The sequence below is a fragment of the Bos taurus genome, chromosome 2 (assembly GCF_002263795.3).
Source record: "Bos taurus isolate L1 Dominette 01449 registration number 42190680 breed Hereford chromosome 2, ARS-UCD2.0, whole genome shotgun sequence".
Lineage (NCBI taxonomy): Eukaryota > Metazoa > Chordata > Mammalia > Artiodactyla > Bovidae > Bos > Bos taurus.
Window position 1 is genome coordinate 129,136,174 of NC_037329.1, and position 22,659 is coordinate 129,158,832.

A 22,659-nucleotide genomic window follows, 5' to 3' on the forward strand; every position below is an offset into this window, starting at 1 on the left:
AGACGCACTACTGTACTGGCTCCTCTACCCCATTGACTTTGAAGCTGTTCTGCTGCAAAGCTTCCTTATTTGTACTCTTGCCCCAGTCCTACAAATACCGGGTATGGCCTGTTGGGCAAGTCGCTTAGCTTCTCTAAATCTGTTATATAAGAAGAGTGCCTACTTTATAGTGTTTTACTATGAGGGCTTTATAAAATGATGTATGAGAAAGGTTCGAAACACCATCTGCTGGGTAGGAAGAGGTTAGATAGTGTTGATTACTTAGTGCTAACCAGACTGTCAGGCTCCCCAGGTGCCAGTGGTAAAGAATCTGCTTGCCAAAGCAAAAGGCAATTCAGAGCTAGGCTACCCTTCCAACAGCTGCTGCTGCTGCTGCTAAAGGTCACTTCAGTCGTGTCCGACTCTGTGCGACCCCATAGACGGCAGCTCACCAGGCTCCCCCGTCCCTGGGATTCTCCTGGTTTCCTCCAAATCCACCCCGCTTAGCAACTGCAATTTCCCATTGAACCAGGCGGTGGCGCTGAGCTGAAAGTCTGGTTGTGTGTGTGTGTGTGTGTGTGTGTGTGTGTGTGTGTGTGTGTGTATACACTCACGTGTGTGTGCTCGGTTGCTAAGTTGTGTCCGACTCTTTCTGACCGCATGGACTGTACCCTGCCAGGCTCCTCTGTCCATGGCATTTTCCAAGAAAGGATACTGGAGTGCGTTGCCATTTCCTCCTCCAGAAGATCTTCCTGACCTGGGGATGGTCTCCTGCATTGGCAGGAGGATTCTTTTACCACTGCGCAACGTGGGAAATCCTTCCATGTTGGGTACTTCCCCTAATTCATCATCAATCTCCTGGCTAACATGCTTTGAGCTCTTTTTATGTGCCAGGCCCTATTCTAGGCACTTGACATATTTTTATCTCATTAAATCATTATATGATAGCTCTATAAGGTTGGTGTATTGTCCTCATTTTTGGAGGAAAATATTGAGACACAAAGAGCTTACCTGGAAGAGTGGGATCCAAAGTTGGGTGGGCTTGTGGATTACCCAAGAGTCCAGGCTACTATGATTGCCTTTGGAGTTAGCAAATATTTCTGGTGCTCTGCATCAAGGTATATGGATGAATTGCACTTCCCTTGAGTTCTGGTGCAGCCAGTGAAATATGATGGAAATGATGGATGTATCCTCTGGACACAGCTTAGGGTCCAGTGCAGTATTCCGCACTTACTTGGAAAGGCCTCCCTAAGGGACACTGAGTAACAAACTTTTATTTTTTAATATTTACTTTTCTGCCTCAGATCTCAGTTTCAGCACATTGGACCTTCATTGTGTCATGCAAGATCTTTCATTGTGGTGCATGGACTCTCTAGTTGTGGTACGAGGCTTCAGTAGTTGCAGCGTATGGGCTTAGTTGCCCCAGGGCACATGGGATCTTAGTTCCTGGACCAGGGATCAAACCAGCGTCCTCTGCATTGCCAGGTGGATTCTTAAGCACCAGACCACCAGGGAAGTCTCCAAAGCTTAGTTGTTTTGAGTCACTGGGATTTTAGTTGTTACTGTACCATAGCCAAGCCCCAGGTTCCCCAAGCTCTCCTCTCTTTGCTTTGCAGTAGTTTAAGTGGCCTTGGTATTATCTGATCTTTAAGGCTGAAAGAATTCCCCTAGGACATCTTGGGTCTGGAGCTTTTTTTATAGGGCAAGCACTGCAACCACTTTCTCTATTTCTTCTATGGTAATTAGTCTGTTTAGATTTGCCATTTCTATAGGGGTCATTTTGATAAGTTCTATTTCTGGAGAATCATCCACTTCATATATAGGTTTTCTGAAGTATCGCATAGAGCTGTGACGCAGGGTTTTAGAAACTGGGGGACTTTACACATGCATCTAGATTCCTGTCTTCTATTTAAAACCCCTAAGATGCGGCAACACTGGACCCGCCGTCTACCTGGAAACAATCAAGTGGAGCTGGTTAGTAGCTCATTTTCCTCCGTTCCCACCACTTCCGTCTTACACCAAATTCCTGGTATTTGTGATTCCTGAGATAACAAGAAATTAGGTAGTGGCTGCCTTTTTGGTGGTTGTTGCGGGCTATGGTTTAAGGGACCTGGAAGAGATAGGAGTCTAAAACAGAGAAGTTGAACTAATCTATCTGGGGCAGCAGGGTCTAAGATTTCAGTTATCAGGAAGGGCTGACTGACCTCAGAATAGTGCTTAGCTTGTGACCCTAAAGCTTTAATCCCTGTCAATTGGAAACAAAACTTTGCCTTTCATTCCACCTTTGGAGAGAATGAAGGACATTAAAACTTATTGAGCTCTACTTCTTTCATTTAATCCTTGTAAGAATTCCTGAGAGGTGTCATTATTCCCATTTCATAGATGAGGAAGCCGAGGCTCAGAGAGATTTCACAAAGCTAGAGTGGTGGAGCCAGGATTTAAACCTGAATCTGACTTACTCCAAAGTTCATGCGTTGTCCTCCCACTGTACTGCTGCTGCTAAGTCGCTTCAGTTGTGTCCGACTCTGTGCGACCCCAGAGACGGCAGCCCACCAGGCTCCCCGGTCCCTGGGATTCTCCAGGCAAGAACACTGGAGTGGGTTGCCATTTCCTTCTCCAATGCATTAATGTGAAAAGTGAAAGTGAAGTCGCTCAGTCGTGTCCGACTCTTAGCGACCCCATGGACTGCAGCCTACTGGGCTCCTCTGTCCATGGGATTTTCCAGGCAAGAGTACTGGAGTGGGGTGCCATTGCCTTCTTTGTCCCACTGTACTAGGCATTCCCAAACCAGGCTACTCATGCCAACTCATTGAGGGAGGCCTATGAAAAAGTACCTTTTTCCAGATCATACTTCTGACCAATTCAGATTTCTGTAGTGGGGCCCAGAAATCTTATTTTAAACAATGATTTTGGGAATTCCCTGGCAGTCCAGTGGTTGGGACTCTGCACTTTTAACTGCTAAGGAGCTGGGTTCAATCCCTGGCTAGGGAACTGAGATCCTATAAGCTATGTGGTGCAGCCAGAAAAGAAAAACACAAACTATTTGTGTTGTTATTTCATCACTGTCTCCCCTACTAGATGCTGCTGCATGAAGGCAGGGCCGTGTCTGTCTGACACAGCAACAACATAAGAATTTGCTGTGAATATGCAAGTTCCCCAGCTCAGCCAAGAGTTTTTAAACTAAGTGCTCATTTGTATCTGAGTTGCCTTGCTTTGCTCATAGGGTTCTCCCCGCTGGGAGTCCCCCTTCCCCAGAACAGCTGTGCTACAATACAGACAGAAATTCATCCTTTACGGCCCAGCCCAGGGATTAAGATCTCTGCCTCCAGCCCAGGAACCAGACACTGTGACCAACTACCATTCTGACACAATAAGGGAGAACGGAAGAAAGACAACAGAATATGGGTATTGTTTTTTTTTTATTTAGACATGGAATTTTCCTTTCTTTTCATATAACTTATCTAATTAAAATATTCATCTTGGTAGTTACCACAAAAAAGTAACATAGAAAATCGTATTTACATTTTGGGACCAAAATACAAATGAAGAGCAAGATAATACCTTGCTCCTTTCCCTCCCACTTCCCGGAAAGAAAGAAAAAGCCCCAAAGAAACTGTTCATTACACCAAGGATCACAATGGGTTAATTTGCAATTTGGTGATTTGTGTGTAGTGTAGCACAGAAAAAAGGAATTGCACAAGTTTTCACAAATGAGACCAAAGGTTCAACATCAACCTGTGTCTGCTCTGCAGCCATTTCTACAATCCAGGAGAGGCGGTCGTTTGGAAACTCGGCTTCTCCTCTTCCCTCACCCTTCCCACCAAGTCATACCCTGATGCAGACACTCTTAGAGGGGGCGGGAGGAAGATCTGGCTCTATGTAAACGGGTGATCCAAAGATGGGGAGTGATGCTGGGGTGTGTCTTTTATTCCCTCCCTGCTCAAAGACTCCTAATGAAGGAAATTAAATCACACACAACTGAATCAAATATGGAAAACTGGTTTCAGTGGCAGAGACTTCAACACACAGGTAAAGAGACAAATTCAAGGTGTGGACACCGAGAGGAAGCTGTCCCAGGTGCTCATGTGGTTTTAGAGAAGAGGCTTCCTAGTATCACATTTGGGGAGCGGGCTGGGGGACTGGTGGAATGGTAATACATATGATCAAGAGAAAGAATGCTTTTACCCAGTTCAAAAATACAGCAAATTAAAACACAGCAATACTTGCGTCCCTCAGGCACCTTGCACAGCAATGCACACTGAACAACGCAGCTTTTGCTGCACAGACTTCTTGCTGTGTTGCTCTGCAATCTTCAGAATTAGCCTGAGGTCTACAGGATGGTTAAAAACAGTGGGCTCCATACTGTGAGCTTTGAGTGACCTTGTCAAAGGGACTACCAACTGCCAAGCTCCATGGGCTGCCACACTAACCACACCCTCAATCTGCTTCTCAGATTTCTAAAGGATGGGCATCTCCAATTTATAGTATCTACTTCTACCAGGGTCATGACTAAGGGGGTTCCTACTAGGTCACTGCCCTTCAACAGCCAAGAACACTGATGCTGTCCTCCTAGTTCTAATCTTTCGTCCTATGTCAACTCCAAAGTGAGATTCTCCCTTCCAAACCTGTGGATGCCCCTGTGGCTCAAACCCTTTCCTTAAACTGGTCCTTTCCTACAAATTCTGGCTTAAAAACTCAAAGGTAGAGAGAGTTTCAAGCTGCAGAGTTCTCTACAAAACATAGCAAATTGTGCTCTTTCAATCACATGATCTTAAAGAAAGGCAAAAACAAAACCGATTTCCAACATAGCATTACTTTTTAAAACCATTCAGCGATTCACAGGGAGTAAGAGATTAAAGTGCTGGTTTTTAAGTTGCATTGGGGGCCTACAAAAAGCCCCTCCAGGTGTTTGTCTTCTGCCCCATGCCAGTGGGGAGAGGGAAAAGTCAGGGAGGAAAAGGAGCCCCAAGTTTTGAATTAGAAACTGGAAACTGTAAAAATACTGGGGTTCTGTGTCCTCAAGTTAAGCCTCAAAAGAAGTGGGACCTGGCAAAAAGAATGGTGGGGCGGGGGGAAGACTCTAGAACGTCCCTTAATAAATACTATGTGATGAGTAGGGAAGAGATGCACCTGTGCAGGACCGCAGCGTGACACTGAGACGGGTTCCCAGAGGGAGGGGGCCGCCCTGAACACGCCAGTCTCCAGGCCAGGCTCCCCTTCCAGCACAGGCAACCCGCAGCGCAGCGTGCCCCGCACAGGCTCCGGGGACACGCAGTCCTCTCTCCGGACCAGAGTCCGCTCAGGAGAGATGAACCGGGACAGGAGAAAGACTTCCACTAGGCTTCTAACAAAGAGCCCTGAAAATAAAAGGCTAAGTGTGTGGGAGAGGACCAAAACAGAACAGAACAGAAAAATTGGGGGCAGGGGGAGGTAATATAAATACAATCTGGGGGCAATATTTATTAATTAAAACTATGTCTTATAGTTTACAAAGAAGCTAATTAACAACAAAGGTACAATCGACCTTAAAATCCTCGGTGAGAGCGAAGCTTCACGTCTTCAGAACTCTGAAGTGCTCGCCAGGCAAGGAGGCAGCGGCTGCGGACACCGGCTCGGGCACACGCCCGCTGACGGCGCAGGACTCGGGGACCAAAAGCTTCCACAGAGTGAAAGGCTCTGGTCTCCTGTGGAAGTTCCATTCCCCAACCCCCACCGTCCTTGTATTCCTCCCCCCAGATTTCATTTCCAAGGTAAGTCCTCGATTTATCGTCGGGAGAACCTGTTCTTGAAAGCTTTAATCGTCTTGGCCATCATTGGGGCAATTTCTGTGAAGAGAGACAAGGCAGTTGTTTCAGATCCACAGCAGTTTGGACACCAGACACCAGTGGTTTAGGCAAACCCAAGGCCTGCTACTCTTGGCTCTACGCAGCCAGATGAACCGATGCAAGTAGCAGCCCAAAGCGAATGCTTTCCAAGCACCCGCCAGGGCCCCGACAATCACTCCCTCTAAGTCTCTCGGGCTGGCCCCTGGCTAAGTGACAGAAATGGGCTTCAATCCCTGCCAGACTCTAAAGGCCATTCTGAGCCGAAATTTAACTCTGCTTCACCAACATCCAAACCAGCAAAAAGCACCCACTCTCATACCTGTCCTGTGCAGCAACAGGTCTGAGATGAGCTAAATGCAAATACCACCTAAGAAGGACTAGCCTGCTTCTAAATGGGTTAGCCTGAGCCCAGCCAAAGCTCCCACACTCCTGCGAGCTCTGAAGTCAATACAGAATAATGCTTAAGTCAGGACACCCCTGTAGAATACTTAGGATCGTCTATGGCAATAAAGTTAGTGAGACACAAACTAGATCCAACTAGATATAAAAAATAAATACTTGGAAGCTGGGGTTATAAAACTTCAACAAAATCATTCAGCTGTTAACTCCATGTTGCTGCCTAGAGAAGCAAGTTTACATTTAAGCTGAAAAAACAAAAACAAAAACAAAAAAACAACAAGCAGAGCACCAGAATGAATATTCACTACACTCAAAATGTAAACGATGCACACAACACACATATGAACGAGGCAGAGGAAGGAGGCGCTGATGTTTAGACCGGCCACGGGCAAGGCCTCACGCACGCCGCACCTAACACACACGGGCACTGCTGGTGCCGCGCTGATGACGTTAGAGGGGCGCAGACGCTCGTGGGAACTAGCTGAGGTATCTGAGCAGAGCCCCAAGGTACTTACTCTTCACGGCTGGTTTCCTAGGATCGTAGGAAACGGTGCTGCTGACCACTGGAGCTGGGTGGGCGCCACTGGTGCTCGGGCCGTCGTAGGCCGGCTCCTCGGGGCTGGCGTTAAAGCTGTTGCTGCTGCCGCTGCTGAAGGAAGCCCGGCTGCTTCCTGTGGGGTACGGCGCTGGCTTGATCCTGGAACACAGAGCAAAGGTGAAAGTCAAAAGCAGGAAAAACCGACCCTCGGCACCAACAGCCTGAAGTGGGCTGGCCTGCGGACTCGGTTCTGTGGCTATGAACAGTGGACCGGCTACCTAGATTTTGCTCATAGCTTGGAAGTGACATGGTAGTCTTTGGGATGAATGATAATCTTGACTAACGTTTCACTGTTTCGGTGTAAATCTGTATTTTGAAAATGCAAACATACTTAGATAACATAGTCATTGCAGTAACATGTTTTCTGTTTAAGCAGAGAAAGGGAAAGCCTTAGGGAATGAGTCCCAGAGGCAGGCCCTGTTCTCCATGTAATCCTGACCTCTCTGAGGGGCAGGGGTCATTATCCGGGCCATAGTGCAGCCATGGAAGCTGTGGCTCAGGGAGCTAGGGCCCAGTGGGTCAAGGTCAGCCTTCAGAACCCATTCTGGCCTCAGGCTCCCCCCTCCCCTAGACAAAATGAATCGCTTCCTGCCCTAGGGCTCTCTCCCTGAGCAGGCAGAACCACAGAGGAGCAGAGGTCTTACCTGATTTTTTCAGGCACAGCTGCTCCTCCTGTTCCAAATTTCTCCTGCCTCCTTCGAACATCACGAGGTGGCTTGGCCACAGAGTTGACAAAGGCCATTTTTGCTTGTCGGCCTGTGGATAAATGGAGGTTAATACCTGCCTTCTTGAGCTGAGAGCTATTGTTAATAATCTATGCTGTTAAGAGACAAAGGCTTTTCAAGGGCCTCCCAAGGTAGTGGATCATCGACCAGCCCTGGAAAGCTCTCTGTAGGGCAGCACGGGCAGTGGCAGCACACACACCTTCCCTCCGCCCACTTGTGCAAACGCGAGCGCTAGGGGCCAGAGGTGAGCTGAGCCCGCCACAGCCGTGACAGGACCAGAGCCAGCGCTCAGCCTTCTGCCAGTCCCGGCCCGCATCCCGGCCCGCAGTCTTACCTTTGGGCTTATTGGCGTGTGCAGACCGGATGTTCTTTGTGAGGACTCGCAGCCGCTGCTCTCGTGCATCCTGAAGCCGCAGGTACATCTCCCGCCATGACTCGTACTCTTCCGGCCTTTCATCCTTGAAGTCTCGGTGACAGTGAACTTTCCATAATTGATCCGTTTCTTCAATTAATACCTAAAATCAGAACCAGGATGTCATTTACATGCACGCACTCCTGCATGCCTCTTTTCCGTCCTCAATCACCCACGGTGGCCGGTTTCCTAACAATATTTTGGTCTGCACAGTAACAGTAGTAGTATTGTAAAACACCATAGTTCTAGGAAAAACCGAATCCCTGAATTAAAATATTAAGTGCAAGGCACTGCTAACTGCTGCTGGGGGCTGAGGGGCTAGGAGAGAAGACAACACCAAATTAGCTTCAGATCAGTCTTTTCCTGTGCAGGGAAGGAACTGAAGTCCAGTCCAAGCATTCCCCCAGCACCACACTGAACCGCCATGGCCAGGGGCCGCCTGAGGAGGAGATGCCACAGATCCTTTGAACCAGAGAGGGACAGCTCACGAAATCAAATGAGTGTCTCTGGCCTTAGGAGGACTGGGGGATAGATCTGTTTGCCTCTAGAAGACACTCAGTCAATCTTCCATATTGACACTCAGGTGTCTGGTGAACAAAGCTCAATCCCTGCCTTGGATCCCATGGGCTGTGCTTCTAGAATTTTCCCTTGACTTCTGAATCTAGGAAAGTGCAAGGGACGTGTGGGAAGTGGTCCACCTCTCCCCGCTCCCACCTTTTAATCCCACCTTGATTCTAGCCTAAGAGGCCTACTTAAGATGCTAGGGGCAGGGGCTAACACTGGTATTTAAAGGCCCATAGGCAAACCCAGAACAGCGCCCTGACTGCTGCCTGCCCATCACTGTGGCGAATCAGAGACAAACCTAGTTTTTCAGACACAAGCCAGCAAACTGCCCTCCTGCCACCCAAGCAGGACACTCACGTGATTGTACTCTTCTATTCGATACAACTGATCAGGTGTGCACCTCTCCAAAACAGGTTCAAGGACAGAATATGGGACGCCTCCCACTTCAAAGATCGCTGCAGAGGATCGAGAATAAAAGGGACTGAGTAGCGGTCAAGTCACCCAGTGACCCAACGTGCCAGGGAGCAGAAGAGAAGCACGTGACTTACAGTCGATGTTGTTTTTAAGCACCCGGATGCACTGCTCGTGCAAGGTCATCATTTTGGGGAGATAGGCACACTTGGAACCAGAATAGACCTGCATCTTAGAATTCATTCTTCTTCCGGTGAATCCAGCTTCTTCCTCTTCCTGGGGTGAGGAGAGTGCTGCAAGACAAGAAAAACAGGAATGTAAGTTATAAAAGGCACTAAGCTGGGCCTCCCTACTGGTCCAGTGGTTAAGACTCTGAGCTGCCAATGCAGGGGGCGCAGGTTCAACCCCTGGTGGGGGAACTAAGACCTCACAGGCCATGTGCTGCCATCAAAAGATTTTTAAAAAAATTTTAAAAAGGCACTGGCTCTTCAATGAAAACTCTCCTTCCACCCCATTCTTCAGCCTCTCAGTTCCCTTTCTGAGGCAACCAATGCCTCTGAGAAAGCAAAAGAATTAAGACAGTTTCTTATGTCCTTCCAGAAAGTCTATGCAGAAACAAGCTAATATTTTATTCCTTTTAATCAATAACATACTATCATTTTGTCATTTACTGAATTTTAGAAATCACCTCAATACATAGATTTTTCCACTTAAAAAAAAAAAAGTGGCACAGGATGCGATGGTGTGGATGAGCCATGATCCATCTGTGAGCCTCTTACTAAGGAACACCTGCTGCTTCTGCTGCTGCTGCTAAGTCGCTTCAGTCGTGTCCGACTCTGTGTGACCCCATAGACAAAGGAACACCTATGTAGTGTCTAATTCTTTTGCTATTAAAACTAACCTTAAAAAAAAAAAAACCAAAACCAGAAAAAACCTAGACCTTTTTTTAAGCTCCTGTGCAATGTACAGACCAGAAGGCTGCTAGTAATAGCAGCTGCTAAGATTTAATGAACACTTACTCTGTGTAAAAACCCAGAGCTCAGAGCTTTACGAGCATTATCACTTTCAATCTACCTCATAGGCAGACACCACTATTTCATCCATTTACAGAGTATGAAACTGAAGCCCAAGAAAATTAAGTTATTGCCCAAGATCATATAACTTGGAGTAGAGGCCAGACCTGGGATTCAAACCTAAGCCATAAAACTCTAGAACCTGCACTCTTAGAAAATGCACCATTCATGATGTCAGATCATAAATTTTTTAAATCACTTTTTCCTTAAAAAAAAAAAGACAAGCAAATTACCTTTTCGCTTTGGTTGGAAAGATGACATCAATTCAGGGGAAGGAAGTGGACGGTAATTGGCCTGGATCACAGGTAATGGGAGGTCAGGTAATACTGGCAACACATCGCTGGGGACCTGCAGAGAAGAGACCAGTGACTGGAGAGCCCCTTTCTACCAGCACAGCTCCTTCCCACAGTCGATGCCCAGCGGTGCTGACGTAGCAGTAACTTCACAGGCAGCCTGGAGGACAGGCAGCAGCCATGCCTGATACCACCTAAGTCAGGAGACACACAGATGGGCCCAGCGCGATGGAATGCCTCAGAAAAAGTTTTCTCGGGTTCTACCGACCCTGGTGGCCAGAGAGGCCAGGAGGAAATTATTTCAGACTGAAATTCAGCAAGTCACGGAAAAGCCAGCCAAGCAAATCAGCAGTGGGGTTGCAGGCCCAGGTGCTCTGGGTGGAAGGGGCCGCAGGGGTTACCTTTTTCAGCTTGGCTGAGTCGGCTCCAACTGGCGGAAGCTTCTCAGGCTTGTTTTCATTCACCTTAGGTAATTTGTGAACTGAGTCCAAGTTTTTACTAGTGCTTTTGGAATCATTTTTTTTAAGTCCTTTTTCTCCGGGAGTCGTGGTTGAAGTTTTCACAATCTTTTTCTTTTTCTTCCGGGGCTGGTCATAGCTGAGGTATGACTCAAAAGACATGGTGGGTTTCTCGAATTCATCATCCGAATCTGCCTCCTCACCTTTAGGGAAGGAAGCCACCGACTTTCTATCTGAATGCGAAAGTTTGACTTTCCCTTCTTGAGTCTTCAGGTTGTTAGAAACCTTCTCTTTTGCCTTGGGCAACAGGTCTCCTGCCCCCTTGCCCATGTCTGAGTTTTCTAGACTGTGCTTATTTTTGTCTGATTTGGTTTTCTCGGAGTCTCTAGGTTTGGGCTTTTTAAGGTGGTTGTCTGAAGCCACCTCCAAGGGGGGTAAGACCTTCTTCTTGGCGCTGCCCTCCTTCTCCTTCTCTTTCCTGACACCAGAGGGCGGTTTCTCCTTTGTGCTGTCCCCAGAGGTCGGCCTCCGGTTTTCCTCTTTGGAGACGACCTTGTGTGACTTTTCTTTGATCAGAGAAGACTTCTCGTCTCCTCTGGCATCTGCCGGACGTTTTTCTTTATGGGAAGATCTGTGCTCCTTGCTCTGACTCGTGCTTTCTCTCCCCTGGGCTTCCCCCAGGTGTCGCTCTTGACTGACCCCCAGTCTGTCCTGAAAGGCGTTACTATGGCCTTTGCCAGGCTTCTGGTGGGGAACAAAGGGCTCATGGTCCTCCTCCAGGGGTCTGTAATGGTCCAAAGACATGTGATGAGGGCTGGTGGATGGTGGAGGGGACTGAACATGGCCGTAATCGGAAGACTCATGGTCTGAAGAGTAAACTGGAGAAGCTCTGTGGTACCTCTTTCTTTCATCTCTCCTCCCATGACTGTGAGATACTTTGTGAGGCCGCTCGAGCTCTGGGAGTTTTCTGTGCTTTTTCTGTCTATTATCAGGACTGCATGACTGGCTGCTGGAGGCTTTCCAGCTTTCTGGGTAGTCCCCCTCTATCTCTGCCTCCTCCCTCAGGGCATCCCTGGGGCGCTTCCGAGAACTGCTCTTCTCAAAGTTCTGTTCCTCAGGCTCTGTGGTTCTAAAACAAAAGGAAAAAACCGAGAAAAAGTTCAGGGTAATCCTTGATCACAGGACAAAGTCACAGAACCTGAACACAACAAAAGATGGAAGAGTTTACATAGTTAGAAACATGGGCTTGGGAAGAAGGTTCTGCTCAAAGATACTCAACTAGGTTTTAAAACTGGGAAAACTCAAATATTCCATAAATGGAACATGATGAGTTTAACTACAGGCTACAAAGAAGATCAAGTATCTTGTGTACGTGAAAAAAGCTTTTCAACACAGGGAAATATTGGATTTGTTACATTAAAAAGGGGCAGTAATTTATGTCAGTTTATTCACAACTGTATAAAAATGACTTTTAAGACCAGCTTAGAAAGAAACATTCCAAAATGTCAATAATGCTGATCTCTGGAGGGTACAATTTAGAAATTTTTATTCTTTCGAGTTCCCTGGTGGCCTAGTGGTGAGGATTCTGGGCTTTCACTACTGTGGCCCAAGGTTCAATCCCTGGTCAGGGAACTGAGATCCCATAAGCCATGAGGCAGTACCAAAAAGAGAAATTTATTCTTCTACTTTTTAAATATTTTATAATATTCTTTAATGATCATGGCTTATTTTTTATAATTGAGGCAGAATAAACATTTTAAATAAGAAGGCAGAGAAAGAATAAGAGAACTTTTCCTACCGTTCTACAGGAACCAGCTTCTTCCACTGGGCCACCAGGTCCCTGGCAAAGTTTCCGACGTGCTCGTGTTTTCGCAAGCTGTTTACCGTTTTCCCAACTCCAGTCTCCTACAAAGTTGACAAAGGAATCGTTAGAAGGTTGTGGAACTAGGCTCATAATTTTCTAAAGAAATAAAGCCTCCTGCGTTCCAACAAACCAATACTTCATCCAAAAACATACAAGTCTGAGTACAAAGTTAGTTTGTGTCAGTGAGCCAAACCTCTAACGACGCACAGTGGCAAAGCATACCAAATTGAGAAGAGGAAAACACTAAATTAGAACACCTCTGGAGGGACTGCCCTGCTAGTCCGGCGGTTAAGAATCAGCCTGCTGGTGCAAGGAGCACAGGCTCAATTCCTGGTCCCAAAGATTCCACATGCCTCGCGGTGACTCAGCCCATGTGTCACAACTCCTGAAGCCCACTCGCCCTAGAGTCTGTGCGCCACAACAAGAAAAGCCACTGCGATGAGAAGCCTGCTCGTGGCAACTAAAAACGCCTGTGCACAGCAATAAAAACCCAGAGCGGCAAAAATACAGTAAAAAAAAAAAAAAAAAAAAAATCAAGCCCATGGTTTATACGACATAAAACACTTCTAGAACTTTAAAAATAATAACAAGAGTGATTATGGCAGGTGTCAGATCCTGACCTAAGAGTATTGCATCTGGTGTCTGAGTTAATACTTTTTTTTGGCCACACTGTGTGACTTGTGGAAACTTAATTCCCCAAACCAGGGATTGAACCCAGGCCCATGGCAGTGGAAGCACAGAGTTCTAACCACTGATCCACCAAGGAACTCCCTGAATTAATGCTTTAGAACGGTTTCATCACCCTAAAAGGAAACCCAGTTCCTCCCACCCCTGGTAATCACTAATCTACTTTCTGTCTGTGGATCTGCCTACTCTAGACATTTCATATCAATAAAACCACACAATATGTGACCTTGTGTCTGGTTTCCTTCACTTCTAGAGCCCATGGTCTTAACCTTACTGTATAATCTCTCCGATTGCAAAGGAGATGGATACAGTTGTATAATACATAAAATTACACAGCTCTTACCGCAAGAATGTCTACTGTAATGGGCAGGGCGGAGAGTTTCTTCAAATATTTCAATAGCTGCAGAGAGAAATTAAATACACATTAATTTTTATAAAATCATAATCATTCCCTGAACAAATATCAAAGAATAATATCTAATGGCAAAGTGCTTACCCTGTGTTATACAATATTAAGTCTGGTTATTATCCTATTTACAAGAGCGAAAACAGACTCAATCAAGTTAAGTTACTTGTCCCAGGATGCATGTAGGGCAAGATGCACTCAGCTCTGTGGCTTTAGATTCCGTGCTTTCAACCACTATGCAACACCAAAGGAAGACCTATCAGTTCTAATAAAAGTCATCAACAACTACCGCTCTGCCCCAGTTAGAATTTCTGAGAAAGGTGCCGAATGTAGGAAATTACTCATGGAGGAAAGTAAAAAGAAGAGGTCTCTACCGGAAAAGGGAATCACATTTCCAGAGAAAGTGTGTTTAACAGAATTGGGGTTTTTGTTTGTTTGCTTTTTGATGTTAAGTGGGAAGCCAAGACCAATTTCAAGTTGCTAGAATAGGCACTTTGCATTGCAAATGGTGAACGAAAATATCTGGGTAGACTGGAGAAGCAATCTGGGTCTGGCCACATTTCTTTTCTATAGTATAGTCTCTTGAACTTGATCAAAATCAGGATAGCAGAGCTGTTAAGATAGAGTCTCAGTCAAAGACAGGCTTCAGTGTGCCCCTGCCACTTTCTTGTGGGGTGATCTTGTGCAAGTCACTAACCTCTCTGAGCCCCAGTTACTTCATCTGCAAAACAGAACTGAATCCTGTCTCTACTTCACAGGTTGTGAGGATTCAAACCATGTCTGTAGCCCTAGTGCCTGGAATGCTATACAAGCTCAGTAAGTGCTTATTAATCATTTCATTCATCAACTGACCATTCGTTAAACAGCTACCCATAATCTTCTACCAGATATTCTCAGCCAGTTCCTACTTGCTCCACTTCTAACCAAAGTCATGACTGCTATGCCATTCTCTAGGAAAGGTTTATGTATATACAAATAAATTTACATTCTGCTGCTGCTGCTGCTAAGTCACTTCAGTCGTGTCTGACTCTGTGCGACCCCAGAGACGGCAGCCCACCAGGCTCCCCCGTCCCTGGGATTCTCCAGGCAAGAACACCGGAGTGGGTTGCCATTTCCTTCTCCAATGCGTGACACTGAAAAGTGAAAGTGAAGTCCCTCAGTCGTGTCCGACTCTTAGCGACCCCATGGACGGCAGCCCACCAGGCTCCTCCGCCCATGGGATTTTCCAGGCAAGAGTACTGGAGTGGGGTGCCATTGCCTTCTCCAAATTTACATTCAAGGAGTGCCAAAAAGTACAGGTTGTTCAAAACAGATTAACTATGACTGCCTTTATATTTAAATGTCTGATAACAGGATCTGTTCTTTTTACATGTGTAGCCCAGGCTATACTTAGTATGCCATATTACTACCAGGTGGAGTAGCAAGTATGTTTTTCTGGTCATTCTACTTCAATAATTACTGAACACGGTCGCTAGGCAGAGCAACTGGATCACATGTGATCATCTTGTTTGACTGGGAACAACTGAGAAGCCAAGTAGTGTATCTATGGAAAACTATGCTCCACTTCCAATTCAATCACCACCATCATCCAACTCAGGACAGAGTATATGTGTGTTTCTTGTCACCCAAGTGATGGGTGCAAAGATTCCTGCCAAATCCTCTTCTTAAAAAGGAAAATTTAGACTATCTGAAAAGATAAAAAACAGATTGTCTCCTCTAACACCATTCTCTGGAAGGCATTTATATATTGAATACTATTTATTGTGCATTGGCTACTACGTTAAGCTCTTACACCTGTTAGCTCATTTCATTCTCGTTAACCAACTCTATAAAATGGATTTTATGTTCCCCATTTTACAAATACTGAAATTGAGCTCAGTGAGATTAAGGTAACTTGCCTAACAAGCAAGTCAGTCAAGTGTGTTTAACACAGCAGGCTCTGGGTTGGTAAAATGTTACAGAAAAACCCCTTTGGCCAACTTAATACTACAAAGCCACATAAAAAAAAAACAACAACAACAACAACAACAACAAAACACTGTCCTTAGAAGAGAGGAAATGAAAATGTTCCTCTTAGAACACGTGACACAAAGCAGAAGAGTCCCTCCTTAGTGTCACAATGTCAGACAGTTTAGAATCTGCAGAGGAAAAGTCACTACCAGGACCTCTATAAAGGCCACATATAAGATAGGGCTAGAAGTCACTGATGGTGTGTCATCTTGAAGCCTAGCACTAACTTGAAGTGTAAATCCTGTCTTTCTGCTTCATTTTGGGTTAGAAGGGGCAACTTCAAAGCAGACAAAACTAAAACCCAGGAGATATTCAAACCAATTTAGCCATAGCCAAGAGAAACACGGCTTCAGAGCCTCTCTATTTTCAATGAGATTCAAAGAAGAACAAAGCACTAAAAAGGTAAAGCTCTTTTGGCATCCTCAAATCAGATCAGTTGCTCAGTCATGTCTGACTCTTTGCGACCCCATGAATCACAGCACGCCAGGCCTCCCTGTCCATCACCAACTCCTGGAGTTCACTCAGACTCACGTCCATTGAGTCAGTGATGCCATCCAGCCATCTCATCCTCTGTTGTCCCCTTCTCCTCTTGTCCCCAATCCCTCCCAGCATCAGAGTCTTTTTCAATGAGTCAACTCTTCGAATGAGGTGGCCAAAGTACTGGAGTTTCAGCTTTAGCATCATTCCTTCCAAAGAAATCCCATGGCTGATCTCCTTCAGAATGGACTGGTTGGATCTCCTTGCAGTCCAAGGGACTCTCAAGAGTCTTCTCCAACACCACAGTTCAAAAGCATCAATTCTTCAGTGCTCAGCCTTCTTCACAGTCCAACTCTCACATCCATACATGACCACTGGAAAAACCATAGCCTTGACGAGACGGACCTTTGTTGGCAAAGTAATGTCTTTGCTTTTGAATATGCTGTCTAGGTTGGTAATAACTTTCCTTCCAAGGAGTAAACGTCTTTTAATTTCATGGCTGCAATCACCATCTGCAGTGATTTTGGAGCCCCCAAAAATAAAGTCTGACACTGTTTCCCCATCTATTTCCCATGAAGTGATGGGACCGGATGCCATGATCTTCGTTTTCTGAATGTTGAGCTTTAAGCCAACTTTTTCACTCTCCACTTTCACTTTCATCAAGAGGCTTTTGAGTTCCTCTTCACTTTCTGCCATAAGGGTGGTGTCATCTGCATATCTGAGGTTATTGATATTTCTCCTGGCAATCTTAATTCCAGCTTGTGTTTCTTCCAGTTGAGCATTTCTCATGATGTACTCTGCATATAAGTTAAATAAACAGGGTGACAATATACAGCCTTGACGAACTCCTTTTCCTATTTGGAACCAGTCTGTTGTTCCATGTCCAGTTCTAACTGTTGCTTCCTGACCTGCATACAGGTTTCTCAAGAGGCAGATCAGGTGGTCTGGTATTCCCATCTCTTTCAGAATTTTCCACAGTTTATTGTGATCCACACAAAGGCTTTGGCATAGTCAATAAAGCAGAAATAGATGTTTTTCTGGAACTCTCTTGCTTTTTCCATGATCCAGCGGATGTTGGCATTTGATCTCTGGTTCCTCTGCCTTTTCTAAAACCAGCTTCAGGTAGGTGGAAACTTGCTGTTACCAAACTGAGGGACCAGTAGTAGTTTGCAAGAACTGTTAACAAGTCATTGAGAAATGGAAAACGTTTGCACAGTCCATGCTTAAGAATCTCAGTTGTTCTTTGCACACTACTTCATCCCAAAGAGCCAAAGATGTTCATAGTGTTGACCCCTTGTTCTCCACTTGCCTTCAAACTGTGTTCCTGGTAGTTTCCATGTTCAAACGATAACATGTGACAAGTAACTTGACCAGCCATGAAAACTGTTTCCACTTAAATAGTAGGAACCAAGTGACCCTGGTTTGCCTCATACATTTCCCCCCAAGTAAGCTAGATTATACATGGGCTTAAAGTGAAAACAGAGTTATAGTTAAACATCTGTATGTTTAACACTGGAAAATCCATGCACAGAGGTGTACGATCAACCCTTTGGCTAATAATGGTTTGAAATCAAGATTTAGTTTCAAATTTCAATACTGCTATATAATCATCTTGCAATTTCAAGAACAACCTGTGGGAGCTTGTTGGGTTAACAGAAGGTTGAGAAGGCCGGGGTGCCAGCTTGCAGTTTTCCCTCTGCATTAGCTCATTTGTGAATGCCAACTATTGTGCCCTTTGCAAAAATGATCTTCATAATGCAAAGTCAGAAGTTTAGGGTGACTGTCTGTGCCCAGATACTCACAATCACTCCTAGCTGGAATAGGTTGAGAAGTCAAACAAACCTTTTTTTACTTTTAAATTTCATGCACATCAACAACTAGAAAAGCTACTTCAAAATTCAAGCTCTAGTGGGGAAATGGCTACATATACTACATGGTGCTTTTTTTTTTCTTTTTTTAAACCCAATGGAAGATGAAACTGGGGAGATAAGGGGATTTACATAATGTTGTTTTAAGGTTTTAAAGTCAGTAGCAAACCTACAGTGTCCGGGAAAACAAGCTAGTACTCAGAAATAATGACCATTGATTAGAAGCCCACAAAGGGTTATTGTAAAAAGAAACTTGTAAATATGCCTGTCCACTAGGTATTGAAGCCAGGATAGAAAATATAACACAAAACAAGTGAAAGCATTTCAGTTTTCACAGACTTAAAGCTCAAATGTCCTGAAGTTGATCTTTGAGCTAGGTATGCATGAGAAGCAAGTGCTCTGATAATGAGATATAGCCTTTAGAAACAGAAAAAAACCTCACCTATGACAGAGAGCAAGGTGAAGAGAAAGGGATCCATCAAGAAAAACTGTAAAGAGTGGAGATTAACATCTACTGAGCACTTCCGCCTTTTAGTGCTGTCCTAGAAGAAGCAGGTGAGGAAACTGGCTTAGCAAGAAACACCCCCCCCCACCCCCGCAATGTCCATGGCTAGCAAATAAATTAGAACTCAAATCTCCTCACCATTTTATCTCTAATGACTCCCTGGATTATTTCCTCTTTAAAAGGCACTCTGGGATTTACAGATCCAACTCTTAAGGACTGTACACAGCAGCTATAATGCTGACAGAAATGTCAAGCACCTTGAGTGTTTTTATCACTGTATTTCAATAATTAAAAAACCACTAACATCCACCGGACCCTCTCCCAGTCACTGAGAAGCTGAATGGAAGAAAAGTCGGAGGAAAAAAAAACCCAAAAAAACATGCATTTAACTTATGAAAACCGTTAAGGAGGGGGAACAAAACTCGCCGAGCACAATTAAAAATGGTTGCCCATCAATCGCAGCTGCCAGAAACGGTAGCCCTTACCTTTCCAGCAATGCCAGAAGAAAAATCTAGCTGCAACCTCTAACCCTGTTTCTCCCCTCCTCTTCCAATTACAACCTAAGTTTTTAGTTAGGGTGACATGAGGTTTATTTTTGCTTTGAAAGAGATTTACTGAGAAAGCAAAAAAAGAGTCCACGTTCTAATTATCAAGGCGGAAAGGAATTAAAAAACGTCTTAAGGACGCAGGGACCACACACCGAGCCTAGGTTCCATCAGGCGCATGCAGAGAACCCCCCCCCCTCCGCCCCCCGCGCCGCTACCCTACCCTCTTCTCTCCAACAAACATCAAAAAGACGGGAAGAAATCAGGGGACGGATCGCGCAGGGCGAGTAGCTGAGCGGGCAGGAGTTAACTCCGGGCGGGGAGCTCTCCCGACAGGAAAACAGCTGGCCCGGGACGCCCGGGGGAGGACTCCGCGAGCCCCGCCGGCACGCGGCGTCCGAGCGGAGCGCGCCCCGGCCCCGCCGCAGCCCGCGGGCGCCCGGGGCCGGCAGAAGCCGAGGCCCCGGCCCGTCGAGGCCGGCCGCCCTGCGGGCCCCACCGCATGGGCAGCGGCCGGACGGCCACGAAGTTCCCCGCCGCAGGCCGCAGCCCGGCGGGGACCGCGCCGCGGGTCCGAGCCCACCACGGCCGCGCCCGGGCCCGCGACCGTTACCGGGCCGCGCCGCGCCCAACGCCCGCCCCACGCCGCACCCGCTCGGCCGCCAGCTCGCTCACCTTCTTCGGGTCTGCGTTCGTGGCCAGGCGCGCCTGCAGCTTCTCCACAACTTGCAGCGCCGACTCCGCCGCCATCGCTGTCACTGGCGCGGCCTCCTCGCCGGAACTGGGCTCGCGTCGCGTCCTCGGGCTGCGGCTCCGCCCTCCGTGCATCCCCGACGGAGACGGAAGCAAGACCGGTCCCTTCCGGGCCTCGGCGAAGTCGGGGGGCGGGGAGGGCGGGGTGCGTCGGGGCCGCCGCTCGGCCGCAGGCCCCGCCCCCGCGGCCGGGAACCCGGGTCCGCTGAGCGCACCCGGGCGGCCGAGCGCTCCAGAAGCCGGGGAGTCGCTTAGTCTCGGCGCGCCGGGTGCTCCGCACTGGTCGCCGCTGGGCAGCCCCGCTTCTGGTCCTCGGGGGCGCGGAGCCAAGGCCCGAAAAGACCACGCTCCGATGTCCAGCCGAGGCGGAATGTAGATCGCAGCGCCGGACCCTGGTTTTATAAATCCGGGCCGGTCCCTTGCGCTGTTAGCCACGCCCTAAATAACACCTGTGTGTGGTTCCTGAGTGGGTCTGCGGCTAATGAAATCAGCAGGGATTAACGCTAGTGACCACTCTTGATTGGGCGCACTGAAGCCCAGTGATTGCGTTTGCTTAATTTCACTCTCAGTACAACCCAATGAAACGAGTCATATTATCCCCATTTTACAGATGAGGAACCCGTAGCTCAGGGGGATGAAGTTAACTTGCCTGTGGTCACATAACAGCAAAGAAGTGATGCTGGAATTTGAATCTAAACAGTCAAGGTTCACGGTGAACGCACATCTCTGAATAGGTCGATTTGAGACCCAGAGAGTGAAAGGGATTCGTTAAGTCAAACAATTTAGCTACAAGCGGTAACAGCCCATGTCTCACTTTCACCCCAGAACACTGCCTGGTACCCGAGTACCAAATAAATACTTCTTGAATGAACCAATGGCTGTTTCCTCTAAACCAGTAGGGCCTGAATCAGACCAGTCCAAGACACCATCCCTGAGAGTTCTTACCCTCATCCCAGAAGCACTAAATTTTACTATTAATAAACTATTATCATGGCTAGAAAGAGCTACTAAACAGTTGAAGGGGCTTCACTGGTAGTTAGCTGGTAAAGAATCTGCCTGCAATGCAGAAGACCCTGATTTGATTCCTGAGTCAGGAAGATCCCCTAGAGAAGCGATAGGCTACCCACTCCAGTATTCTGGCCTGGAGAATTCCACAGACAGAGGAACCTGGCAGGCTACAGTCCATGGGGTCGCAAAAGAGTTTGACACGACTGAGCAACTTTCACTTCAAACGGTTGAAAATTGGTTTAAAATACCAGCATTGATTACATCTTGTTTGATTAGATCAGATCGGATTACAGAGTAATCTGATCACCATCAGCAATTCCCCAATGTACCCAGCCTGACTCCTCACCCAACCTGGAAAAGCCTAGTAGCTCTCCGGGTCTCTGCTCCAGGAAAAGTAAAAGAAATGACACAAATTGTTTCTTCCAATGAGCTTTCATTCACTAAATTGAGAAGCCCTCCACCCCTCTGCTCCAGGCCCTTTTCTCTGCAACTAACCCTTTTGGGGCGTAAATTGTCAATTTATTCTTCTGTTTTGTCACTGGGCTGTTTATTTAGCACAAAATGCAGGTGACTGACCTGACCAACTTTATTTAAGCTGCACCGTGCAGCTTGAGGGAACTTAGATCCCCAACCTGGGACTGAACCCAGCCTCATGGCAGTGAAAGTGCACAGCCTTAACCACTGGACCTCCAACAAAAGGGAATTCCTTGAGCTGTCCAACTTTAAATCTCTGTTGCCCAGCAGAATCCAATCCATATAGTCAGCAATGGATAAAAAATCCATGAAGATTAATACTCATTCGGTGCTCTAGAACTCAATCACAGGGTGTAAGGAAAAACACATCAAACTGGTGTAAGGAGCCTTGCATTCTAGTCCCAGGCCTAAAAGCTCCCTCTCCTGCACAGGAAATGCTTAATTTATATTTACATTTTAGATGCATTCCGTTTTGAAAATGTAACATTGGTATAATGGATACATGGGCTCATTCCTGAAGCAGAATTGCTGACTAACTGACCTGGCATATACTTAGGGCACTGGAACAGGATCTACCCAGGGAGAGATCTCACCCCATCTATCTTAGCCGGAGGCAGGGCCACCTGCAAAGTAAAGAACTCTTACACTTGAATATTGGTCTACTTCTCAGATCAGTTAATTACGTTGTCATTCTGATTAAAAAGAACGTTTTAACCTGTTTTAAATATGATACTCCATATATGTTCACTGGGGGGTTACCAACTCACCCTTGGTTTAAGGAACAGAGTGAGTTCCTTAAAGTCTGCCCTTGTTTTGTCCACCTTGGATCAGCAACACCTAGCATACAGGTGATGTCCCTATAAATTGAGCTAACTACTATTCAACTTAAGGCCAGTCCAGAGTGTCATCTGAAAACCTGAGGGGGTTAGAGCACTCAGGTTAGATCCCTTTGAGAGAGAACGTAAAAGACCCATCTTTTAAAACAGCAACAAAACATGTTCTGAAGGCACATTTAAAGCTATATTGGGGGAGAAAAATGGGTATGGGGACTCTCATCTTCTGCTATGCGCATTTTTGACTTTTTGTAACAAATATGTTCTACTTTTCAACAAACACAATTTAAAGGTCTTTTAATTTTGGAAAAGAGCAACCTCAGGCTGGTTGGCAGTGGAGTCATTTTAAACACTGAAAGACAAGAGGAAAACGGAAAAATAACAAAAAATAAAAACCAACCAGTTTGTCTTCGACAGCAGAAAGGGGCTCTTGCCTTTCATGGAAAAAGGTCCAGTGGGATTCCCTGGGATGGACTTGCGTGCTGGGTGAGG

General features: G+C 46.4%; 1 protein-coding gene and 1 non-coding gene across 2 annotated transcripts; both read right to left on the reverse strand.

Moving 5' to 3' along the window:
• Window positions 1–3,379: 3,379 nt before the first annotated feature.
• On the reverse strand, window positions 3,380–19,988 carry ELOA (elongin A). The gene is made up of 11 exons (NM_001102333.2): window positions 19,775–19,988; window positions 13,632–13,688; window positions 12,536–12,642; window positions 10,681–11,866; window positions 10,220–10,334; window positions 9,051–9,206; window positions 8,860–8,957; window positions 7,861–8,041; window positions 7,446–7,557; window positions 6,719–6,900; window positions 3,380–5,804 (listed from the first exon to the last, which is right to left on the reverse strand). The coding sequence occupies exons 1-11, from the start codon at window positions 19,925–19,927 to the stop codon at window positions 5,743–5,745; spliced, it is 2,409 nt and encodes an 802-aa protein (NP_001095803.2). The 5' UTR covers window positions 19,928–19,988; the 3' UTR covers window positions 3,380–5,742.
• Window positions 10,314–10,404, reverse strand: MIR10181 (microRNA mir-10181). The gene has a single exon (NR_162218.1). It is a non-coding gene; the product is annotated as a microRNA mir-10181 (primary transcript).
• Window positions 19,989–22,659: the final 2,671 nt, after the last annotated feature.

Bases quoted from the DNA above. Each gene is read 5' to 3' on its own strand.
- ELOA (NM_001102333.2), bottom strand. From the start codon at position 19,927: ATGCACGGAGGGCGGAGCCGCAGCCCGAGGACGCGACGCGAGCCCAGT. The intron at 8,958-9,050 runs GTAAGTCACGTG...GATCCTCTGCAG, and splicing joins GCTTAAAAACAACATCGACT to CGATCTTTGAAGTGGGAGGC. The intron at 6,901-7,445 runs GTAAGACCTCTG...TCTGTGTTCCAG, and splicing joins GCTGTGCCTGAAAAAATCAG to GATCAAGCCAGCGCCGTACC.